Source organism: Cupressus sempervirens, chromosome 11, assembly GCF_028749045.1.
Source record: "Cupressus sempervirens isolate cs-2001-9-10 chromosome 11, ASM2874904v1, whole genome shotgun sequence".
Taxonomy (NCBI): Eukaryota; Viridiplantae; Streptophyta; class Pinopsida; order Cupressales; family Cupressaceae; genus Cupressus; species Cupressus sempervirens.
The window spans coordinates 711,179,800-711,207,352 of NC_143128.1; the positions used below are offsets into that span (position 1 = coordinate 711,179,800).

General features: G+C 35.7%; 1 protein-coding gene across 1 annotated transcript in view; it reads right to left on the reverse strand.

The window, feature by feature from the left end:
* Positions 1-27,553, reverse strand: part of LOC149531662 (Phosphoenolpyruvate carboxylase family protein) — a 96,556-nt gene that overhangs the window by 37,976 nt on the left and 31,027 nt on the right. The window contains exon 6 of the mRNA XM_089810568.1: positions 11,923-12,078. Within this exon, the coding sequence (XP_089666694.1) occupies positions 11,923-12,078 (156 nt within the window). The remainder of the gene's footprint in view (positions 1-11,922; positions 12,079-27,553) is intronic.

The following is a 27,553-nucleotide window of genomic DNA, read 5'->3' on the forward strand; positions in this document are numbered from 1 at the left end:
TTGGAAATCTGGTGCCACCTGTATTCCTCTCAACAATGTCAAATATTCTCTTCAATTTTTTCGCTACATTATTTCTTCAGCCAACAACACCACAATGAGGAATTTTCTCCTTCGGTTATGCTTTTCCCAGTTTGCAAATGTAATCACAAACTCTTAATAGTTGCAACACTTGTCTATGTACTACATTACTATGGCCTTTAATGTCTTGATTGGGCAGTTACTTTTAATATGGGGGCCTCTGCAATCCCAAGGAGACTCTCCTTCTTGAGAGAATTTTGAGAGTTTTTGCCTTCACCGAGGGTTCTATTGTGAGGTTTTCACACCATCGCCCCAAAACACTAAGGACCCCCTTTTTCTCGGTCACCTTGGCAAATTTTTGAAGTTGTCCAAAAATTTTGATTTCGATTTTTTTGAAAGCTTCAAGTCTTGGACACCTTCAGGCCAAAAGGGAGAATGTCAAACTTATTGTCACCCGCTTTCAACTTGATTTTCCAAAACAACCAATTTCATCTTTGGGCCGGACAAAATTTCAAAAAGCAACACTTGGCAAGATAAAATTGTAAATTTTGTACTTAGACGATTTGTTTGAAAATTTGGATGTAATTGTATAAACTTGAATAATTTTCAAAAAATGAAATTCTGTTAGATTTGAGTTTTTTGGAAAATCTTGAATTTTTTTGGTGAGAAAAAAATTTCTTTTGTGAAGATGAAATCAAATTGCAAAATCGATTTTAGAATCTAGAGATGATTTTATTTTCTTCAAAAATTTAAATTGCTTGTCAAAATCAACTTGAGTTGAATTGCAAAAAAAAATTGGCTTTAAATGGATTAGAATTGCCTTGGGAATTTTTTAAGTCTTTAATGAAATTAGTAATTGAAAATTGAAAAATGGCTTGTGGCTAGCCAAAATCCGATTTTAATGACATTAATTATTAAATCATTATTAAATGGAAACGTTTAGCATCTCCAAGGCATTATTTACTTTTTGCAATTTTGGTCTAACTGGCAATTTAAAAAAGTAAATTTCATCTTGGCAAAGTTAATTTCAGGCTAAGCATTTAAATGGGGGCCAGTTTTGTGTTCTAATTTATTTATTTTTTGCTCCTAGGGTCCCAATCGGCCAACTAGGGAGGATGAGCAAGTAGGGTATAAGAGGAAACTCTTCCCCCTTATTTCTTCATTCCTCACTCCTCTTGGGTGCTTGGGCGATTTTTTGCTAAGGGCAGATTTTCTCCTCTTTGAGCGATTTTTCTAGGGCAGATTGGCATCCTCTTGGGCGATTTATTTTTCAACAAGGGCAGATTGGCATTGTGTTGACAATTTTTTTAAAGATAGTTTGGAGCTGCTTCCCCATGTTTGGCGATTTTTAGAGAGCAGATCTGCATTTTTTCTTGGCAATTTTCAATATCCAAAGGCTGTAAGATCCATCATATTTAAGCACCTTCCTTTTGGCAATTTTCCTAGGGCAAAATTCTCATGCATTGCGGTTTCTCTAGGGCAGATCTGAAACTTCTCTTTGCTAGGCGATTTTTTGCAAATTCTGATTTTTGCCAAGGAGCTGCAATTTCTGCCCTAATTAGGGCAATTTTATTTGGAGGAGGAAACACATGATAAAGGTCTGATTTTGGAAAAATGGTGGACAATTCCGAGAGCACTAAATTCTGATTTTTCCAACTGAGGCCTCAAGATTTGCAAGGGATTTGAAATTCTCAAGTCTGATCCTAAATTCCAAAAGAAGACCTGGCCATTGGTAAAGGTAACTTTAAATCATTTAGAGTTGAAAGGGGTCCTTAAGTTGATTTCTCTCTTTCGTTATTGTCTAGATATTGTCTCCCTTAGTTCTTCTTGCATTCATCATCCACCACTTCATCATCCCATCATAAGTTGAAGTTTGGAGATTGATAAGTGTAGAATCCATGATAGGACATTCGAAGAGGCAGAAATAAGCTAGACCACCCTAGGTATTGGAGAGGGAGATATAAGTGTAGTCCATCCTAAGGCAAAAGCGAGGCAGAAATAAATGGTAATCCCACCCCTAGGTTGAAGATTGGAGATTGATAAGTGTAGTGATAGGGCATTTGATGAGGCAGAAATAAGTGTAGAATCTATCAATAGAAAGAAGGTTGGAGATCGATAAGGGTAATCCATATAACTTAGAACGAAGGGTCAGAAATAAGTGTTTAGGATGGTAAATGTTAGTGCAAGTAAGAACCCAAAGGGAACAAACACTAATAAAGACAAAGAGGATATGATGCTCAAAACAACTTTATTCTCAAAGACGAGGCGAATAACCGATACCAATGTCGGAACAATAAATATGCTACAAGTAAAGGAAGGACAATCCCCCTTAGCAAAGAAGATATACAGAAGTGGAATTGTACACACTGCAATTTTTTCTCCTCCATTGCTTTGTCCAGAATTGGTTATGGAGTGTGCATCCAAATTTAATCTGATCAGTAAATCCATCATTTTTGATGAAGGGAAGAAAGTGTTGGCCAATATTGGCAGACAAGTGATTGAAGAAGCATTTAACATTCCCCCGTTCAAAAGCATGACAGTGGTGATGATGGATCAGGCAGCCAAATCATTTCAAGATAACCAAGAGGCTTATTTCACACATCTAAAGTAGGATTGGCTACACGAGGGAAAGAAAGGTGTAACCAGATCATCAAGGCTTATAGTGGCGAACTTCAAATCAAAATATGGAGATCTCATTGTGCTTCTCAGCCAGATCATGGGCCTAGCTCAAGGTATGCAATTCGAAAACTAGATGTACTTCTTTACTAATGAAATTGAAAAAGGAAAAAGAAGATTTGATTGGGCTAGGATCATAAGCAAGAACCTAGAATTGCAACTTAGAACCGTACAAAACCAAAAGCAATTCTACATGGGATCCTATTTGTTTTACCTAATTGCTAGATTGTATAAGAGTCCGGGACTTAAGGCCTTAGGAGAAGTTGGCAATGGGCTGAGGCAATATTTGGTGCATGAATGCTATCCACAACTTCATTTGCACAATAACAAGGACTATAAGATGTTATGTGATGCCTTTTCCATGAAGACAGTAAGGGTATTACAACGGACACCTGCTAAGAGACTCTCATCGGAAGCAAAAGAAAAGATAAAGAAGTATGGGAGTTGGTTCATCCAATTTCCACAATTCACATACATTAGAGTAGCAAGAAGCACAATTTGTCCGAAGAGGCTTCCAAGGTACCCACTCGACAAGGTAGTTTTGATAGAATTGGCTAGGCAACTTGAGTATTATGACAGAGCAATGAGAAACGAAGGTAAGACAGGGATTACCTTCTCATTCGGAATTGGCAATGATAGTTACCCCAATCGGGTTGCCTTTGTAGCTACGGAGAAGGAATTTGAATAGTATCATCTAGGATGGTACAGAGCAATGCAAGGATTCAATCCTAATAGCTTATCAAGGTATCTCATGGAAATGCATTTAAACATGTTCGCACTATAGAGGACTTTTGGGCCAATGCTAAGGATGACTTTCATGTGAGAAAGCTAACTTTCTCAAGATTGTCGGTGAACATGATGAGAGATATCAAATGGAGAGACCTTGATATTCCCGATCAATTGGAAGATGATGGAAAGGTGTTGAGAGAAGATTATAATACAGTAGAAGGAACAGAGTTGAGTCCAGTAGATTGGGATGATCATCAGGATCCTTCCTTGGAAGCAGTCACAACGGCAGTTGATTTGCATACTGAGTCGTGGTATAATGAAAGATTAAGGAAGCTACAAATTCAAAGGATTCCCCTTACTTATGAGAAGATGAAGCCAAAGGAGTGTCCAACAGAATCAGTCGGACAGAAGGGTGAAAGAAGTAGCCGGTAACAAGAAATAATTAGAAGCAAGAAGAGAGCTTTGAAGGTTGAGAAGAGCAAAGGACATCCGAAACCTCCAGCCAAGCGACAGCATGCAGCGTCATCAAGAGAAAGCATAATTAAGGCCAAAAGCCAAGAGGTCAATTCAAGTGATAAAGGGGTTGCGGTACAGATGAGCTGTGATTCAAAATCAAGTGGTTACAATGAGAGCACCAAGTACTCCCCTCTCTCAGAAAACCAACAAGGAGATGATATGGCAATAACTAGTGGAGAAGAAGATGGGCTGATTGATATTCAAGCAATTAGTCAAGCACTTGAGGCCATTGGTGATGCTTTGTTAGTCAAACCAAATCCAAATTTCGAGAGATGCACCACACCACTATGGATAAGGAAAATGCCCATATCAAGAGGCGAGGTAGTAACTACCCGAGCAGTTGAAGACATCCAAGGACTAATAGAAAAGGGTGATAGCGAGAACCAGAAACAAATGGCAAAGACGGTGGCAAAGGTAATCAAAAGCAACAATTATGGTCACCGAAAGGTTCAAATTTCTATACCAACAGTCAATAAGGCAGTGGATGAGATTACGGCCCAGGAATATGAGATAGTGGAACACAACTTGGGAAGGAACACAGATGATATGGAATGTGAAGAGATCCAGGAGGGTATAGCTTCAATCAAAAAAAGGTTGAGGAAGGAAAATGAAAGGATCATAAAGTTGGAGGCTGAGAACAAATATTGGAGAGATTGCCAACCTATCCAATAGTTGCACCAGGCAGCCCTTCCTCAAGATAGCGAGAGAAACCTAGAAGAGATATCAGCTCAGCTACATGAAGTCAAGGATTGGATCCATGATACAATTCAAGATGGGCAAAATTTCTTGCCTTCTTTCATCTCGACATTCCGGTCATTGGTGACTATTAGAAACAAATTCAGAATATTTGAAGAAGAGTGGAAAGATTTCCTCCCAGTCAAGGATTTGGCTATTCCCAGGCTACAGGCATTCATCGGGCTTCTAGGAGCATATTTGGAAAGGGCCAAGTTGGTTGATGAGAGAGGATTGAGTACGGTTGAATCTTGGTTTGTCGCCTTGGCTACCAAATTGAGAACACTTGAGGAGATACAAAAGATAGTTGCACAGCAAAGCCCAAGCGTCGACACTTCCATTTCAACCATGATGAGTGACGTTGGGATGGCACTTGATTTTGAAGACATTAAAGAAGAAGACATTGATGAGACAAGACTTGGATCAAGATTGGATGAGTTGGGAAAGATTGCTATCAAGAAGAAACATTTGGGCACCCTTTCCTCTCAATGTCTTTATCAGATTTGCAAAAGAGTATGAGGACCATGAGAAGACACTACAAGCAGCAAATAGCGTGATGAAATCGGTTGAGCTCAAGCTAAAGCATACACCTTGTCCTCCCATGGAAGAAGTCAACGAAAGGCTAGCTAAGTTCATTGCCTTAGCTAAAAGAATGAAAGAAAAAGGGAGAGTTATATTAGAAGATCATTTGATGTAAACCCAAGTGGCAATTTCTCTTTCTTCTAGGATAGGACAAGTGTCTAATTCTGATTGGCCACCATTTTGGTGCCTTCTCATTGGTTGCCTCTTTTCCACTTTTTTCATTGGTCCATTGACGAGGTGGCATCTTCTCACTGGCCAATGGGTTGGCAACCCTAATTAGGGTTTCTAAGATTCAATCTAGATCGTCATTTTTGACTCTTTATCTCTAGCGTCGGTTGTACATTTTGGCCTCTATATAAGGCCATTTGCTCTCATTTGTAAGGGTCAGAGAAAATTGTTGCAAAGATAATGTCAAAATTCGCTATTTCTTTCTCATTATTGTGACTTGCATGGTGATTAAGAGCCTTTGGTATTATTGCATGGTTTCTACTTCCAAATGGTTAGAGTAAAATTTCTTTTCAAGTTGTTAAAGTTTATCGTATTTCAAGTTGCTAAGTAAGAGTAAAGTAGATGGATAGTTGTATAGTAGCATTAGTAAATGTTTGATAGGGATCAATACTAGGCCACTAGCATCCTAGCGGCTTGTTGGGAGGCCTTGTGTGGTAAACTAGTTTATTTTCCTTTAAATCATTGCATCGATGGAGGTGGAGCCGCTGGTTAACTTTCATTAGATTCGATCCCTGTCCATTTGATAATCTTCCATTCATCGGAGTAGGAGTAGAATAGCGAGTAGTTTAGGAGTTAGAATTTTGAAGAGGAAAGTTAGAAAGGCGCAAGTCATAAGACCATTCACCCTCCATCACCATCACTTTCTCCACCAACATCATCTAGCATTCATACCGAATCACCATCACCATAATTCCATCAAAGCCCAAGCCATCCTCAAACAAACAGTGTAAGGCCGCCTACGTGATTACTAGCAAATCACGTCGATATACTGAGTTAGTATCCACATATGTAAGGAACATTGGAGTTATTCTCATCTCCTATGAGTATTAACTTTTCAAGAGAGGAATTGTGTGTTTGATACTCCATATCAGGTATTCAATTGCTAATATGTTATGTGGTATAAAAACTAACATCAACAAGTTCCCTCACCTCTGTCCCACCTAACGCTTTTGGGGATGGTATCACATTTAGTAAAGTTGTTCTCAATTATGGCATAGAAACCAAAACGTCTTTCAACTGGATGGGGATTTCGGTTTGCAACACCTTTTGTACGATGTCTAGTTTCGCTTGACCCCTTAGCAAGATGTTGGCAGTGTCATTTGTCTCCCTTATTTTTGCCATCATTTCTTTCTCAATATATCCCTCCGCTTCCCCTACACTCCTTTTCTCAATTTCGGGATCTAGGTAAGTGGTCTTCTTCCCTTGTGCTTGGGTGACCACAAGGACCTCCTCTTTGTTCCCTTCAATGTTCAAAAGATTGACTCCAGGTTTCGGACACTTCGCGTCATCATGGTCTCTAGGACCACACCATCTGCATAGAAATTGTGGCGTTTTCACCCTTGTGCAGTCTCTTGCAAAGTGCCCCCATTGTTTACATGTTCAGCACTATATCATTAGGTGTCCATTGGCATCATACTGGATATGGCTACGGCCCCCCATTATTGTTATTATTATTGTTTCCACCTCTTCCTCCACGTCAATTGTTTCTACACCCGCTAGACAAGGCCATATTTGTGTCTTTGTTTGCCGCACCTGCACTTGAAGTGGATGCTTTTTATGTCATTAAGATTTGTTGATGCCCTCTTGTTTTCATATTGTATGAACATTCCTTAGTGGAATGTGTGGCAATTCGATAGATGTCAAAAAATTGCTTTTGTGGACAAGATCCCTTTGTGTGACCTTCCTCCTTGCAATCCATACACCATAAGTCCCCTTCGTCACTTCTAGTGATGTTACTTTTCATATTCTTAGGTTACTTCATCATTCGGAGGAAATCTTTTTGAAGGGCTTGAGTCTTCTTGTTTGACTCTTTACTGCCACTCTCTTCTGGAAAGTCATAGTCGTCGTCATCAGATGATTTGTTCTTTTTCTTTGTTGTTTTGTTCTCACTCTAGAGATCCATTGCTCAGATATAAGTGTTAAATCCCAAAATTTTGACCAAATTAAAATAAGTTTATAGCCGTTGTAACGACTAGTTGAGATTGTCACTGTCATGATCATGTGAAAAAGGAAATCATAGTTAAGCATCTATTTCATGTGAAAGGAGGGTTGTTGAATTCTTGTATATTAGAATTGGTTAACTATTATCATGTTTTTTGTTTATTGATAATGGTAGTTAGCCATTGTTTACATATAGCAGTGATACATTCTAATGTTTGATTTAAATGGAGGAACCTGTAATTATTGTAGAAATGTTGCTCTAGCAATTGCGGGAGCAGACTAAAGGGAGAAAGCATTGCTAAACGGGAATCAAGGCATGGGGCACTACCTTAGTTCATTGTTCGATCGTCGGGTATGACCTCTAACTACCTTGATAAGGATTTAGGGACTTCACAATAGAGTACGTCATTGGACAATCATGAGCTACTTTGTCAAACATATAAAAACAGTAAATATCTAAATTTCTTGTCCAAAACTATTACCTCTGTTGTTTTGAGATACCCACTATATTTTCCATCACAACTATATATATATATGTATGATGGTACCACGATACTAGGATGGTATCTATAAATTGTACTTATTAATATATGTATATATATACACATGTGCATATACAAAGAGAATATGATGTTAGAAATAAACCATATTTCTCTAAACTACACGCGTATATAGATAAACGTATATTTATAGGTGCAATTTTAGATATAATAAATAGCATGATGAAATCATATATTTAAAAATTATAATTATATATAAGCACATATATAATGTCTTGAGAAAAGTAAATTTTAGTAATTTAGAACACAATCTTTTTCTAAGAGGGGGCCATCTACACTTGGCGCCACCTTTCAAATTCGGTGACCTTATGAAACCAATGATCTTTTTGAAACTATCAACTTGAAAACAAGACGAGAGTTTAAGATCCATGGCTTGCTATGCCGAAGAGGATGTGATATTTGTGTGTCTTGCATCAGACCATATACGATTTACCAACCAGCCAATTATTCCTTTCTTCCTCTCAATCTACCTTATTACATTCCTTTCTCTCTCAGCAAGGCCAACGATCGGCCTTCAGAGACGCACGGCGTAGACAGAGTCGGCTTCTCCTTGACATCATTCTTCCCAATCAGGTCACATTCTTTTACAGTTCCAAGTCTATTCCGCCATGATTATACTATGGTCTTTCTTTTTTCTATTGAGAGTGCAATAAAACGTTTCAGCAAGCCTTTTAGTCAACCATATTTGAGGCTCGATATGAAGGCCCTCTTAGTAATTTGTTTGTTCATTTTCTTTCTTTCTTCTCTGAAATCTGAGTATCTCCTTAGGAAAGTTCTGTTATAAAGATCTGATAACCAAAACAGAATGTGCGATTGTACATGGTAGTACTCGCAGTATATCAGCTGGTGGAAAATATTCCAAAATCACCATGTGATAATACCCACTATGAAATAATAGTCTCCAAGGACTCACCCTAGCTAGTGAAACCAATGAAAGAAGGTGGAGAGGAGAGGATCCCTGCAAGGGAGAATTAACAGTAAATCAGGACTTCCATGTATGAACATTTGAAAACTTTATGATGATTACTAAAACATCCAAGTCAGCTTATGATTGTCCAATATGATCCTATTGTCAAGTTGAATGGCCGTGATCAGGTATTAGAAACCCATCTAAATCCTTGGCCAAGGTTGATTAGAGGCATGCTTGCCTAATTTAATCACAAGATGTCGATGGTGCCAATTAATCGGGCATGTCCGCCTATTACTGAGCAAACATTTTGAACACCGGTATGCTTGGATGACTGGACTATAGTGCCCCAAGCCTAACTCGAGGTAGGGAGGGTCTTTCTTGTTAAAAGATTGTGTGGGATTTATAAGGTCCGAGGTTGGGAGGTTAAGTCTATGTCAATGCTTCTCCTCTTTACCAGATGTCGAGGCTTGAGCAACACCTTCAATTATTTTGAGTTGTCATAGAATTCAGTTTATATGGTTAATTCAGTTTATAAAGTTATTTCAGTTATCATCCTATGCAATGGTTTTAATAGATGTTTACTTCTAAAAATAGTTATGATGTATTGATTTTCATAACTGATTCATGTCATTCCGTTATTGTTCAGCTATAGATCTTAGAATGCATACTTAATTTCAGTTTAGAAAAATTGATATGTTACAATAAGCATCGCCATACAATGTTGGAGGTACTATCTTCATTTTCCTCTTAAGGGCAGGCTTTAAGCCTTCACTAAACCAACGCTTCTTCAATCCATCGGCTGGTGGACTTTCCATCTTCCCCATCAATTCTTTGAGTCCATCTATACCCCCAAACAGTTTCATCTTTGGCTTTTTTTGTATTATAGATTTTTGTTCTGATTTCGTTGCCATCCCTTAGCAGTCGGAACTCTATTTGAAATTCTTTCTTCAGGTTCGCCCATGTGACCACCTTTGTCTTGTCAACATCGGAGAACCAGTCAATAGCTACTCCCCTCAATGTCGTTGGGAATTGTCTTACCCAGTCATCCTAATCTGTCAGCCTATTGGTTGCATAGATTGTCTCGCATGTTTTGCAGTGTTGACAGTACGAGATCTTTTTTCCCGTCGCTCACAAACTTAGGCATTTTTTTACTTTTGTCCCGCCATGGCGGCTGGTGTAGGTACTCGTTGTGCTAGTAACATTGGCTATGTCAGTATTGTATGTTGTGTCGTACCCTAGGCTGTATTGGTACCCTTGAACTTGGTGTCCTACTACCCGAAGTGTTTCGTACACCTTCACTTGGTGTCTCCAAACCGCTAGGAGTATCTAAGCCCGATAAACTACTTTGATCTTTGTGCCCCTCAGTCACTACGATGCTTGTGGTGACACTAGTATCCTCGGCGTCTCTACCCTTGGCTTCTTCTCTCTCCCTACTTCGAACCTCCCTTGTCTCCATTCGGGGAGTTAAGGTTAGGTTGCCAAAGCAAACTATTTGTTTTTTCAATGAACTCTTCACTATTTTGTTCGTCAACGTGGCCAAACTTCTCTTTGTGTCCACTCCCTACGACTTCCCCTTCAGCCTCTTTCGATCGTCCTTCGATAATCCTTTGGAATCTTTGCCTTCTCTTAGCTTGTTGTTGCAATAGTACGAGCCTTCTAGTAGCCTCCCACTCTTTTATTTCTTTGTTTGTATTCTTATTCTTATTCGACTAGTTTGGCATGAATGTATTACTTATTTATCCACAAGTAACGACACAATAAAATTTGAAAGAACACTTTCATTTATATAATATTTTGTCTACAATTCATGTCTTTGTAGGACATAATCATGGCATTGTGTTCTTTATTTATTCCCCTTCTCAGGATTCACTTCATGTCCCCCCTACAGCAAGCTTCATCTTCCTCTTCCCAATGGCAATGTTCCTCTCTCTCGGTAGTGATTTTTGACAATTTGTTACCGTCGGTTTTCTCGGTTAATTCTTCCCTTTGGTTGTAAAGCATCAAAAATGTTTGTGTAAGTAACTGTGGGAGATGGCTAATCAACTGATCATCAATAGGAATAACTCTAAGTGCGCTCCAAACAACACCTTTAGGAATTACTTCTTGTGCGGCTTCTCTATGCACGTGTGTTTCTCCAAACACCTGAAGTAGTAACATGAAGTCTCTTGCCAACTCTCGTTCACCCTCAAACAAATCGGGGTTCTCGTCTTCCTCATTGTTACAATTGTTATCTACTGGTTGTCCCATCACATTCCCTTCGCCATTCAATCACCGCTAATTCTCGAAATCTTTTAAAGGCAACAGTTCCAAATGTTTACTGGTTACAGTAAACTGAGTTCAATAAATGCTACAAGAATAGGAATGTAGTACAATAGTAAATACAAATGCAACGTTTCAGGAAACCACAAATGTATCTTTCATTAATGCTTCTCTCAAGTACATCACATGACAATAATACAAGACAAATGAGACAACGTCTGATGACTTTTTGGTAAATGACAAAGCATAAATATACTATCTGAAGGGTTGCGACTCAACCGTCACGTCATAACTCCCTTCAGTAACCAACTTCGTAACTATTCCCAAGAGATGATACAACTTTACGAACAACAGATTGAATTATAGAAAAAAGGAGGCTAAAAAGCAAACAAAAGAATGTGCATCTTATTTTGGAGGTCATTAATATTGAGCAGGCTACCATCGTAGTTTTGTGAAGGATGATTTGTATTCCATGCAATCATTTAGCTAATAGGTAATGAGATAGTGATTCATTTATCTTTGTCACAGTTCAAAAACGTTTTAGCCTAAATACTTACCACATTATAACTGCTTCACTCTATCTATTTATTAATAATATTTCAAAGTTCATTGGAATCCACACATGATATGGAGAATTCCAAGAGTTTCTTGACCATATTGAAAATACTACAGAGAGTGCCAGCATAAGCATAGGTAATACTAGCATTTTTTTTCTTTTCATAAACAGAATGTGGTTGTTTTTGAAAGGCATCCAATGAAATGTAACCTTACCTCCATATAGAGGTTAACACGTGTTATTGCATCTGCAAGCCCACTTTTGGCTGATATTGCTCGAGCATCTGTTCTTGCAACAAGGAAAAAGTCTGAATTCCCAATAGCATCTCTTGCAGCAGCAATTTTAGCTACATGTTCCTCTGCAGGTATTACCTGCCAACAATGCATGAAAGACAGCATATATAACACAAAATAAAAAGTAAGCAAAAAGTTATTAAACATTATTTGCAATGAAATGGCTGATAAAATAGTTGAATGAACAATTAAATCTAAAAAAGAACACAGTCAAAAATCTTAATAAGACTGCTCACAAAGTGCAAATTTCTTCCCATTAAAGCCTAGTTACGTGGACAGTAGTTGTTGTAAACAAGCATACACTGGATGACCGGGCTCCCAGTTGGAAAGGGAAGATTACAGTAAAGCACACAGGAAAAGACATGGATATGGCTGTGATAAAGTTGAGAAAGCATATGTCAAGACAATGTCATTTTTTATTGCAGTTATACATAGGCCTTTGGGATTAGGAAGTGGCTTGTAAGATTTGTGCCGACATTGCTTCAAAATACTTCTTCTGTGTGACAGATGTTAATGTAAATGGAGAGGATAATACTGAAAATACAAAAGATCCTGACTGTTTGTATTAGCTGTAAAAGCAATATTTCCTTTTACACTTTTACAAGTAGTAAGGGACTGAATGTTAGAAGTTCTAATCTACCAGGTTAAGAAATTCTTCAACAAATAAAATTTCTAAATAATACAAATCTATTTTGTCTTAATGGCAGATGATCTCAAGAACCTTTGGAAAATATTTCACAACCATCATGAAGTTTCAGAATGAAAGGCTGCAATAAATCCGTCTTACACAGTTATTTGTTCTAAATTCTAATACTCCTTATTGGAGCTATATGTTTGGTTGTCTGTTGTTATTGGTGTCAAACATTGTGTTCCAGAGGTGTTTGTGGTTGTTCAAACACTATGGTCCGGAAATCTTCTATTCTTGGAGAAATTTGTGTACTAAACCTGTAGAACAGTGAAAGAAAAGTATGTACACAGGACAGTGGAAGACAATTATGTATCCTGTGATCAGGTGAAGACAATGTTTAGCAGTGGTATTATACTCTTATAACTGGAAATCTGTGTGGCTCGGATGTCTGTGGTCCAGTGAATAGAGAAATACAGTTTTATGGTTGCAATTAACAGTGCTTCACTAATGCTTTCTTGAAGGTTTCTGATTCAAAAATCAAGGTTAAAGATGTGTTGATACTTTGCAAATGGGTTCAAGTTTTGGTCTTGATTGTGGCGTTCTTTGGTAACCTAGATATTGTTCCTGGTGACTTAAAAATGTGTTGTGACGAATCCCAATGTGAGCTGTTTACATGTGCCAGTGTTTCTATCATGGCGTGTGGATCTCACAATGGTATATGGAAGTTCAAATACAGTTGTCAAGCTAGGTGATTCATTGATTAGTGTATTTCTATAAGTTTTAAGACTGAATTTGTTTTGTAATTGCAGATCTAGCATTGGGTTATGTGTGGTGTATTTGTAGGATTTCTCTATCTTGGAGTGGATCATGGTTCTTGATTTAGATGTGGGTTTTGTGTTTAATAATTATCTCTTATCCGAATGTGTTCATGCTATATGTGACCTATGTATTTAATGTTTATCTTTTATCCAATTGCGTCCATTCTATGTTTTGGCACAAATGCTCCTGGCATGGGACCTTATTGCATTTGGTTGTTGCCTTGGCCGACTTGCAACGTAAATCACAATATCCTTTGGACATGGCCAACCTTGTTGTAATCTTCAATTATCTATCTTGTAAATAAGACTAGTTTATGCTTTGGAAAAATGTAAGGTGTAAAACAAGTGGGCAGTTCCAAACTAGTGAAGATCCATAGTCAACAGAATTAAGTTCAATGACAGTGGAAAAGAAGAAAAAGCAGAAAAAGCAGTAACAGTATGTTTCTAAGGTTGAGAATGTTGTGCATATCAGCTGCATAATCAGGCTAATCTCTCTACATAGTTTGTCCCTAAGACAGTGAGTCTTTAGTGCACAAGTTTGTTGTATCTTGCTACTATGGCAGTGAGCCTCTGTTTGCAAGTCTGGAGCAATGACCTCCTATTTGTATTCATTGTTATATTGGCAGCGAGACTCTGGCTGCGAGTCCAGAGCAATGAGTTCCTAACATCGTTTGTAGTTAGACTATATACATCAGTGAACTATTCTTTAAGGGCAAGCGCCCGTTGTGTTTTTTCCCAATTTGAGATTTCCACGGATAAAATGTGTGTGTTTGTGTGTTGTCGGTTATGTTCATTACTTGCTTATTATATCATATGATATCTATTGAAGTTAGGTAGTGGATTTTGGACTGAAATATGTTTAATAGAGATGTCTGTCTACTTCAGAAAACTCTGCAATGATTATATGGCAAAACTTGCAATCCAACCATACAATGTAATGGTGACATGGCAAGTAAGATTTGTCACAATACTTACTGCTGTTTTTCTTTATACAAACTTTGTTCCTTACCGTTAGACGCATGGATCATTTCAACATTTCTGTCAAACATAGCTGCCAACATATAATGTTGAGGCATTTTAGCCGCCATAATGCTCCATAAACAAGTTATATTGATGTTCAATATTGTCACTGCCTTCTCATAAATCGCTGTTTATCATACAAACGTTGTCCATCATAGTGTATTTATCTAACATGATTATTGCTGTATATCATATAGTTGCTGCTGTTATCATCGTCATGTGTCGTTTCACATGTTTTTGCTGAATATAATAACTGTACAATATGCTGCTCAGATTTTTCATATTGAATCTTTGTATCGCTGGATGTTCTGCGTTGTTTCTATTAACCATCACTGCCAACTTGTCATTGCTAACAGTATAGCCATCACTACTTGCTGCTTGCTAGAATGTTACTTGTTTTGATTCTATAGATACATATCATCAAGCTTCTCTTGATGTTGTCTCTTGCTTCGAATAGAGTCAATCATTCTCAAGTGCACTGTCTTCTCCTTTATTATATATTTTTCAGTCATCAATTATCACATTTTTTCTATTATTTTATTCGTCTTTTAGAATTGCTGGTGGCTTCTCTTCATTTGCTGTTGTAAACACGTGAAAAGTCAATGTCTTATCATTTTCTCACTTACCGATAACTGCTCTTAGCAATGTTCAAGCTGATAATGTAACTTAGATTATTCCTTATGATGATATTGTTTTCCCGGTTGTAAATATCCATTGCTTTCTAGCTGTTGTAGTGTTGGTTTATATGTATTTCTTCATATATATCATAAATGCATATATCCATATCCAACTGCATTAATTTGAGCTCTTCATAATTTCTATCTTTGATTTGACATCAATGATTTTAACTCGTTTCACATTCACCATCTATGATTTGACCATCACAGAGTCTAGATGTTTAAATCATATAATAGGAGATAAGAGAAGATTTGTCAAATTTGAAAAATATGATGGAGGAGGAATTAGATTGACAGGAAAAGGATGTGCACAAATTAAAGGCGTTGGAACTATTTCAATTGATGGTAAATATAAAACTAATGACATTTACTATGTTGAAGGATTGAAACATAATTTGTTAAGTGTTAGTGAAATGATTAATAAAGGTTATAAAGTTATCTTCAAAACTTATGGTTGTGTAATCAAAAAGAAATAGACTAGAAAAAGGATTGTTTTAGGATTGCTGAGAATATCTATTATATTGAAGACAAACGTGAGAATCTATGTTTTTTAACTCAATGCAACGACAGATTGTGGTATCCCCATCAAAATAAAAGTCAAATATAGATAAATAATAAATTAAATAATAATAATATAATATTAATCATATTATAATATTGCATAATATATCTTGAGTATGAGAATTAAGTATTATTACATAAAATGAAAAAATATAATATTTTATAATGCTAATAATAATATTAATATTGACGATCAAAAAAATATATTATTATTAATATTCATATTAATAAACAGCATAATTAATTGTATGAAAAGACACACCTTTTCTCATTTCAAAATATATAGAGGAATACTAAAACTGAGAAAAAGACATTCTGAAATATACAAGATAAAATAAGATACATATAAAATTGGATCTGCAAAAGCTCAATTGAATAATCTCATTCAAATTATAAAAGATCCCAAAAGGGACATTACAATTGGTATCAGAGCTGATTTTCCTGCCAGCCTGTGAAATTTTATCAGAAATTAATTGCAAAAAGTTTATCAGAAGGTGTTAAATATTTATAACTGTCTGAGATATTTAAGGGAGAAATAAAGATGATTTAACTCCCGCAACATGGTGTATTGGGTATCAAAACTAAAGAAGGGGGAATATTTTATACCATCTGGTATTTTGAAAATGACGATAGTGCTGGACGAATATTGAACAATTGGGACTCATGTTTTATATGACACATATATGATTGGGCCATTTAATTTATATGTGCGGCAGATTTATAAGAAAACTATATTGGGACTTTGAAAACATAATATATTGGGATGTGTTTTTGTTTTCATTCTTATGGTTGGAACCAAATTCAATTTTTGTGAGTGTGATAACCCCCACCAGTTATAAATCAGAAAACACCAATTTCCTCACTTAATCAATTGTTTGTCACATTGTCAAACATTTCGCAAGCCAAGGTGTCATCCATCCGAATACGGTTTGAACTTTGAATTTCAGAAAACAGTTTATTAACTTTGCAAATAAGATCATCAAATACAGTTAAGTTGAATATTCAATATATTTTGATTCACAATCTGAAGCTTGAGTTTGAGCAATATTAATCACATTAATTCTCAGAATTCTCATGCAATTTATTTATTAAACACCCTACTACTATTACAAATTTACAAACTGAATTATGAATAGAACCTGAATATATCGATTTGACTCTACCAATGATAGTCGGCCTGTAGGTGTAATCTGCAGCATGCCAGAGTCTAGCATAGAACACAACCTTAATTGGCACCCTCAGTTAATGCAGATGCAGTTCTGCTATGTATTCGTAGGCCTTCAACATTCAACCACAGACCTCTAATTTCGTTATTGCAGGCTACTGGAATTGATTACAGGCTTCCCAATTGTATCTGCAGCCTATCTAGGCTTAATTTCAGCCACAAGGAAAAGATTGCAGTCTCTTTCTTTGTATTCAATCACAAGTATGCAAGAATACTCTTTCCCTGATACAGTCAATCACAATAAGGGAAAGACTTCTCAATTTGTTATAATTCAGCAACAATTTGAGAGACAAGACCAGATCTTTCAGAATTCACCACTTCTAATCTTCAGCCAGTTATGTCTCCCAATACAGAACGTATAGTAGGAAGACTCCCATAATTCTTCAAGCTAACAAATCTCTGAATTTAGATCACTACAAACTTTTAGCACAAAGCATCTTCCAAAGCAACAGATCATATAGACATGGAAGATGCAATAAATTCTCTTCTCAGCCACAGAAGATACAATAGAGAAGTAATGGCAATTTTGCTATACTTCAGCAGCAAACTTGCAAAGACACCACTCAGAAATCAAGCCCTTATACTTTAGCAAGGGCATAAAAATCAGAACTCAGAAAAAGCCACGAAGGCAACAAATGCAAATAAAATATCCAAGCATGATTTTCTCAACAAATGGGCTTGTATTTATAACCTCCAGATTCCCTTTTGTTGCCAAATTGTAACTTCACTCAAGAAGCTTCACCACACAACATTAATTAGAAGCTTCCATTAGATTCTTTCACTTGACTTGGCTTAACTAATTAATAAATGGCTCTTTCCAATAATAACTCAAACTTCAACTTAAGTGAAATTATAAAGTTAAATTATAACTTTATAATAAGTCATTTAATTATTTAATAATAATCTGGCCACTAAAAATATAATAACTCCCAAAATACTCATCATTTAAATATGTCGTCTGAAATAGGAATCATACCTATTAATTTTCCATGTGACCAAATGCACTTTCCAAAAATAGAAAGGGTCCATCTCGATTGACACCAACTTACCACAAATAGTAAGTACACAAAACTAAGCCCAAATGAAGTCCAATCTGAGCCAAATGAAGTCCAATCCAAGCCAAATGAATTGTGAAGAAGATAAGACCCTCCCAAGTCAAGCCACTAACTCAGAAGACCCTCTATCCACAAAAATTAGTGTATGAGGATCACATTAGTAGGCTAATCCATGAAACTCTGATACTAACAAAAAATGGGGCCATTACAGTGAGCCTTTCTATTGCCTAACATCCAGTTCAAAACTATTCTATAGGATTTCTTTGGTATGAATGAAAATAGGTTCAAAAATAATTTAAGTCTTTGTATGAAGGAGGAATAGCTTAATTTTACAGCGTAGAAACATGCGGAATCAAGAAAAATAATTTTGCCTCAGTGAACGAATGTAAGATGACGACCCATTGATAGGAATAGTACGTAGACACAGTAGCAGTGACATATAAAACCCATCCTGGACGGATAAAGCAATCAAAGCCACATTTGAAGGAGTTCAAATAGTCACCACACAATGAAGTAGCAAAGTTATTTGTATCTCATTGAGAAAAGCATCTAAACATGAGGGAGTTCACTAACTAATCAATCGAGAAGGGTTCGAGAGTTGTTCACGTAATAGTAGTGACATTCATATTGATATTGTGGTTATTGGGCACTAAGTAACAACATGGCAGTTTGAGGCACATCTTTCTATCGCATGCAGGAAATTACAAAAAGGGTGCCTTCTTGGTAACAGATAAATCATTAACTATTAGCACAAATTCATCACCACTTCATGACCTTCCAACATTGTTGTCAACATTACAATTTTGGCAATGAATCATTAATTCATTAATACTTGTTGACAACATTAGAACAATATTGAGAATAACAATAAGGTTTATTGGTTGTCATCTATTTTATTCAAACGTTTGCTTTGGTCTAAACAGTTAATTCAAAGCTTTCTAAGATTCAACAAAGGTTGAGTTTGAGATGTTCATTCACCCTGATGCGAATGTTTCTAGTTCCTAGGCTTCCTTCCAAGAGGTCAACAAGCTTCTTGTTGTTGCCTACACATGGTTTGGTCTGGAATCACCATGAAGGCATCTACTAAGTGTATGGATTTTCCATGGAAAATGTTGTATTGCTGCAGTTGATAATTCAGAGGAGATTTTGCTACTGTGTATAGCCTGGATTTGACCTCAACTTGGCCTACTCAATTTGAAGGACTGGTCTTATCTGAATTCTATTCCCTGCAGATTATCATTGTTGGGTGTAAAGAATTTCCAACTCCAAGTGTTATTAATTGACTTTTCAAAAATTAAAACAGTGAAAACTGAAATATAAATCTCCATCAAAACATCTAGCAAAGAGCAGTGTCTCATCATGATTTAATCTGGGTGGAATGGTAGCTGTGAACTCTTAGGATAGTGGGTCACAAATAGATCTTCTTTCATTACCAGTTGATGGTGTTATCGAGCAAGCAAGACATCCTGATCATAGGGCATACCTTCATGCATCTCTGAGACTGGTATGTACAGTGTTGTCTATTTCAATTACATTATACATAGTCTAATAAGTGGAATATCAGATCATTCCCTTTATTAACATGCTCAAACCAGCTACTATTCCTAAGCCTGAGAAATGAATAGGGATACAAAAAAGGCCTGCCTAAATCCAGCCACCGAGTTATTTCTAGATGGGTAAAGGGTCAACGTCCCAAAGATGCCTTGAGGACACATCCAAGATGGAATTAAGGGCTTGGATCCACAGAAACCTCAAAGCAACCTATTCTATCTCATCAATCCTTCTAGGCCAGAGTTATAAGCAAGATAGCATGACCTTTTCAATTCACGTATTGTTTATTACTAACTTGCCTATAAGGGTAGGCTCAAGAGAGAGAACAACATTGTATTCAGGGAGAGGCTAGTGTAAATCCAGCCAAAAGGTTGTTCCGAGATGGGTAAGGATCAGTTTCCCAAAGATGCCTTGAGGACACATCCAAGATGGGATTATGGGCTTGGATCCGCATAAACCTTGAGGGAGACCATTGAGTTTGGCGTCTAAGCAATCGGCTTGCATCCTAAGTATTCTTCTCGACTAAGAATGATAATAAGAGCAAAACAAAACAAGCATCCCACTAAGTAAGCTACCTCATGTGGATGTGTAAACACCACCACCGAGGCCAAGGGGGGCAAAGTTCCACTAACTACATGTTTACTTTGTGTAAGTTTCGTCTTTTCATGCATCCAATTATATGCTTTGTATATTGGCTCCATGAGAAAATTTATGATCTTGCTTGAGGACAACCAAAATTTGAGAGGGGAGCACTATGATATCCAATCGTCAAAATAAAATTAAAATATAGATGAATAATAAATAAATAATTATTATTATTAATCATATTATAATATTGCATAATATATGTAAGTATGAGAATTAAATATTATATATAAAATGATAAAATATTATATTATATAATGCTAATAACAATAATTTATTATTAATAATAAACAAATAATATTAATATTGATAAATAGTATCATTAACTGTATGAAAAGACACCTTTTCTCATTTCAAAATATATAGAGGAATACTAAAACTGAGAAATAAGACATTCTGAAATATACAAGATGAAATAAGATATATATAAAATTGGATCTAAAAAAGCTCAATTGAATAATCTCATTCAAATAATGAAAGATCCCGATAAGGGGCATTACACAGATGGGAAGATGAAGTTCAAATGGAACTCAATCAAAACAAAGTGGATTTCATTTTGCTAAAAAACAATGAAGGAAAGGTTGGATTAGATGATCTAGTGGAAGTTGAATGGATTATGGTAGACCAGGAGCAAGAAAACAAAAAGGAGATGATAAACCAGAAGCAAATGGAAATGGTAGACCAAAAGCACAAAAAAGTCAAAAAGGGCATGATAGATCACAAGCAGGTGGAAATGGTAGACCAGAAGAAGACAAAAAGGGCATGATAGACCAGTAACTGATGGATGTAGAAGACCAGAAGTAGGAAGAACACAAGAAGGATATGATAGACCAAAGCACGTAGAAGGAAAAATGAATATGGCAAAATAGAAGCAGTTGAAAGATAAAAAGAAACTAGTACACTGGAAGCAAGTGAAGAACAAAGAGAATTTGGTGCAGGAAAAGGACAGACATGCGATGATTAATCTGGGACCTTCTTTTATTCATTCCAAGCAAAGTAACGAGAATCGGAATCGTATTGGAATTGGCATGGCCGAATCAAATCGTGAATTGGGGGTGAATCGCCGGTGAATCGGTGATGAATCGGCAAATTTGAAAAACCTTTTACATGTAGAGATTTTAACAATTTAAGACTTATTTCATGCACCCTTTATTGAATATAACTTAAACACACTATAACATCATCAAATAGAAGTTAAAACTTAACATACATAAACATGAAACATAAAATCCATCACATACGTAACTATGTTATCATTATGTACTAAAATGTAAATTGTAGGCTAGCTGAAGTAAATAAAAATCAAATGATCATAATGATTCAAATCATAGAATGTATGTAAGATGAAATCATGAAAATCTATAAGACATCAAATCATAAATGTATGTATAAATGTAAGATGAAGATCAATGAAAGTTTGAAACGTATGTCTATCAATGATTCAGTATCACTATCAATATCTATACACTATAAACAAAATATAAAAACAAGGCTCCAGCTCAAGCCTTTTCTTCTCTCTCACTTTTCCTCTCTTCTACTCATGCTTAACAAATAGAAGGCCCTTTAGGGTTATAACAAAGAGAATAGGTCAAAAAGAAAGTAAAAAAAACAAGTTATTTTTTTTAAATTTACAACTCCATACTTTTCTAGCCACAGGCGATTTCTTGCCAATTTTCTCATCCGATTCATGCGATTTTTTTGATGAATCGTTGATACTGGCAATTCATACGATTCATCCAAAAAAATCGGGTGTGGTGATTCCCGACTCCAAAAAAATCACCCACCTTGAATCTTATCGCTGAATCGCCGATTCACGCGATTTTCAAGCGATTCTCGTTACTATGATTCCAAGTGCCCTTTTTTCGATAGTATCTGTTTTTCTTGCAATAAAGTAGGTCACAAAGTTAACGAGTGTAGAAGTTTGAAAAGGAGAAATGTTTTTAATAGAAGATGCTAGCATTGCAATAAGTTAGGACATAAGGCAGTTCAGTGCAAAAGTAGAGTGGATTTTAGTTGGTTGAGTATGAATAAACATGTCAAGAGCTTCAATGGATATGAACACAGAAAGGTTGGATTCTATAAAAATATCAATGTCAGAAATAATGAAACTGTTAAATGGAGAAGGATGGTTTAGTGTGTTATAAATGTTGCATGACGGGACATACTGCAAGATTCTATAAGGATGGTTTGATTCACCATAAATTTAACATGACAAGGCACATAGCAAAGTTCTACTAAAATATGGAGAAATGGGATGATTGTTCAATGATTGTAGAACATTCAAAAGAAAGGAACAACATATATTTGATGCGGAACACAGAAGATGTTTTTGATGGTGGTCCGACATCCATTTTGGATGATGTTTCCTCATCTGTTAAATGATTCAAACTGCAAGGTGTAAGGGGAATTTTTCATATGAATCTATTTTCTCCCTCGAGGTTAATCAATATCTTCTCAGCATAGCAATAAGGCATGAAGACATTTCTAGAGGGAAGATTTGTGTTTTGTGATCCAGAAAAATGACTCTTTGGTTCTGTAAACAGTTTAATAATTGTTTGCTTATTTCAGAAATTGTTCGATCTGAGTTGTGTTCAAATGTGGGATAGGGATATGATAGTCTGATGGATCACAAATTAAAATGCATTTACATGACTTGGATAACAGTACTTTAAATTGTAGTTCCTTTCATAGGATAAGTCTATGGGGCAATTCTTCTTCAAAGGTCACTAATTGGATTCTGGATTAAGGACAGTAAGAGTTTGTATTAAATAGAGATGTCTATGTTGGTTTTCATCAAGATTGCTGCATTTGTAATGGCACTGCCATAATATTTCGTATGTGTTTTCCAGATGGCAGCGACCTCTTATTTAAATTGAAAACAAGCCATGTAAAGATGTGTCCCATGAATGGGACATGTCTATTCATTAGTTAGATAATTAATATAATAAAAATTTAATCATATATATATATATACACAATAGAAGCTACCAAACATCAACACTCCCTCTTAGCTAGGGAGGATAAACACACACGTATTACCTCAAAGTAATATCAAGTTACGAAAATTAAGGATATCTTTGATCAGAAGATATCCATCATTTTGGTATCACATTATATATCATGAGTATTGGCTAATGTGATATCAAAATGATGGATATCTTTTGATCAAAGATATCCTTAATTTTGCTAACTTGATATTACTTTGAGGTAATACGTGTGTGTTTATCCTCCCTAGCTAAGAGGGAGTGTTGATGTTTGGTAGCTTCTGTTGTATAAACATATATAATTCTATACGATATACAATATATATATATATATATATATATATATGCCTTCAGAATATATGATATTCACCGAATTCTCTGAGTAATGGTCTCCAAAGTATCAACACTTGATACTCACTATGTACGCAATAAGGTAATGGTCTGCAAAATATCAACATACGATATTCACCATTTTGATATCACATTTGAGTATTGGTCTACAGAATATCAACATATGATATTCACCAAATAGTCTAAGTAATGGCCTCTAGAATGAGATGCAAGATATTCACCAAGTACTATGAGTAATGGCCTCCAGAACATCAAGTCATATGATATCCACCACGTACTTTGTGTAATAGCCTCTAGAACACCAATTTGCATAACATTCACCATGTCCTCAAAAAATGTTTATAAGGTATGTGCACGCACATTCTCATAATGCTTACCATATAAACATCCAACATACAAAGTATGATCTATCATGATCTGCATAAATATCGAAGGATATCCATCATAATAGAAAATGAAGTTATTGTAAGATCGTCACCTTTCAATAACTTTTCCAAATACAAGTGACATCATTTGGATGTCGTCACTTCCTCATGATGTACACAGGGGGTAGCCCACTAAAATCACTAGGTATATTTGCAAATCACGATCCTCTTGACTGCTACAATTTATTGATCACTGGAGAATCCATCTCAACATGGTTTGTTCCCTCTGAATATATGATCGAGATCACTAAAGGTTGACTGAATCATATCCTCTATCTGCTCCCTCTCTTTCAAGGTTGTCTCTAACGAAATGTCAATCTCCCTCTTTTTCCTACAAGAACATTCTCGGGGAAAAGATCAAGACACATAGTTCATTCTCGGGGGAAAGATCAAGGCACATATCTCTTATCGTATGCAATGAATTACAAAAATAAGAGACTAACATAATACTCAAGAATAATTTTGCATAACAATATAAACCATTCCAATAAAATATTGATAAAAATATATACTGAGTATATATTATGTATACATATATTCAGTCTTCTATATATATTTTTTAATCTATATTTCAATCTATTATTTGCCCATTAAATTCCCCTATATTTGTCTCAATGAGATCATAATTTTTTTAATTCTTAAAATTAATAATAATTAATATAATTCCCTCATGATAAATTATCGACTTTATGATGATATACTTAAATAGTGTAATGTCCCCCATCTTTTAGACCCTCAATGGGGTTCTTAGCTTTTCGTTCTCCGGAGGCTGTGGAGAAATAAATTAAATTAAAGTCAATAAATAAATAAATATAAAGGTGACTTTATATTTAATTAATTTAATTTTCTAGAAACACAACTAATTATTGTATTGGAAAGGGGGAAGCTTCTAGAGAGTGCATTTTCTAGAAACTAATTATTGTATTGGTAAGGGGGAAGTTTCTAGAGAGTGCAAAAAAATAATATTTTATTTCTTTCTACAAGGGTGAAAGAAAAGAATAAATAGAGGTGAGAGCTTCATTGTTAGGCATCTGATTATTGTCAATTGCATTTGATATAGACTTGGGAGAAGAAACTAAGGGTTTCTGATTTTGGTTAGTCATTGGAGAGCGTCAATTCTTTAGTGTTACAACCAATTGAGGTGGTGAAATGTCCACCGAATTTGGCATTCAGGACAGCTTCATTTTGGAGTTCTATTTGTGCTTAAATTGGAGAATACATTTATTGTTGGCTGCTATAGTGTCGTGAACAATGATGTAAACAATGTCATGAACAGTACCCGCGCTATAGTACTTGGCTTGATTATGATTGCAATTTCATCTCCTTCATAGGGCGATTTGTATATCAGGTTCTACAATCAATTTGCATCATTTAAATTGGTCATTTGGCATTGTAAAGGTGGCTGTCATAAGTAGTTGTAGATGCACATATATCAAATTTATAATGTCATTTATACTCAGTTTTTTTCAGGGTTGCAAAGCCAAGAGCCTTGGAATATTATGTTAAGCAATGAATTAGAAAATATCTCACTAAAGGAGTGATAAGTTGTAGGTCTATATATTTGATGTAATGTGCATATTTATATCTTCCATGATTGACATAATAGTATGCATGCCAAATGTTTGACAAAATACCAATTCGTTGTAAGTACACATTATTCATTTAGAATTCATCTATATGCATTTGAAAAGCCAAAAGAGAATTGCATATGCATTTAGTTCTTTTCTTAGATATAGTATTAATCAATTACAAGCTTTTAGATTCCCTTTGATATCATTTTAAACAAGCATAATCAATCTAAAACTCAGAAAACAACAAGCATAGAGATCGTATTGGAAGTGTTTGACAATATTCCTTGACCTACAACTCAACAAGTTGAGGTTTGAATTGACAAGGGATATTACATTAGTATCAGAGCTTATTTGCAAAGTGTTTGACGAAATATAAAAGAATTTGATGTTTGACGAAATGTCAAACAGCTCCGGTAGCCTCACCTGCTGAAGCTCAGTGTCGCTATCTTCTGCTACCACTAACACAACCACATGTCCCTGTGAAATAAGTCCATCGTCAACACTGCATTTAGGACTAGCAGGTGTCGTACTAAATATAAGTACATATGCATCAAGGACTCCTGTCGAGGAAAGCTCAAGCTTCCTTCCCTGCAACCTTGATGTTAGCCTTCTAAAGGCGGAAACCATATACCTTGTTGCCCTTTCAGTTGTCTCTGGATTCGACAAGTTCTCTGTCAATTTCTGTTGATGAAGCTTAAGTTTCTCCATACTCTCCAAAGCATTCATCTTCACACTAACTTCCTCATTACTCCACCGACTTCTAGAACTGTCAATCCTCCTATGTTTGTCCATGGCTAGAAAATGCTAGAGTGTTGGTCACTACAAATGCAACAACAAATCTGACAATAATTAATATTTTCCTACCCCACAGAATGGCAGGAAACCGCTCTGATACCAATGTAATAACCCCAACCAGTTATAACTTCGTCAAACACCAAATTCTTCTCTAAATCAGTTGTTTGAAATTTTGTCAAACACTTTGCAAGCAAGCTATAATACCAATGTAACATCCCTTGTCAATTCAAACCTCAATTTGTTGATTTGTAGGTCAAAAAACATGTCAAACACTTCCAATACGATCTCTATGCTTGTTGTTTCAGAGTTTCAGACTGATTATGCTTGCTTAAAATGATATCTAAGGAATCTAAAAGCCTATAATTGATTACTACTATATCTAAGAAAAGAACTAAATGCATATGCAATTCTCTTTTGGCTTTTCAAATGCATATAAATGAATTCTAGATGAAAAATGTGCACTTACAGCCAATTGGTATTTTGTCAAACACTTGGCATGCATACTATTATGTCAATCATGGAAGATACAAATATGCACATTACATCAAATCTATAGACCTACCAATTATCACTCCTTTGGTGAGATATTTTCTAATTCAATGCTTAATATAATATTCCAAGGCTCTTGGCTTTGCAACCCCAAAAAAATTGAGTAGAAATGACATTATAAATCTAATATAAAATGTGCATCTACAGCTACTTATGATTGCCACCTTTACAATGCCAATTGACCAATTTAAATGATGCAAATTGATTGTAGGATGATAGACAAATCGCCCAATGAAAGAGATGAAAGTGCAATCATAATCAAGCCAAGTACTATAGCGCGGGTACTGTTCACGTCACTATTCACGGCACTGTAGCAGCCAGCAATAAATGTATTCTCCAATTTAAGCACAAATAGAACTCCAAAATGAAGCTCTCCTGAATGCCAAATTCGGTGGATATTTCACCACCTCAAATGGTTGCAACACTAAAGAATTGATGCTCTCCAATGGCTAACTGAAATCAAAAACCCTTAGTTTCTTCTCCCAAGTTTATATCAAATGCAATTGACAATAATCAGACGCCTAACAATGAAGCTCTCACCTCTATTTATTCTTTTCCTTCACCCTTCTAGAAGGAAATAAAATATTATTTAATTGCACTCTCTAGAAGATTCCCCCTTTCCAATACAATAATTGGTTGTGCTTCTAGAAAATTAAATTAATTAAATATAAAGTCGCCTTTAGATTTATTTATTTATT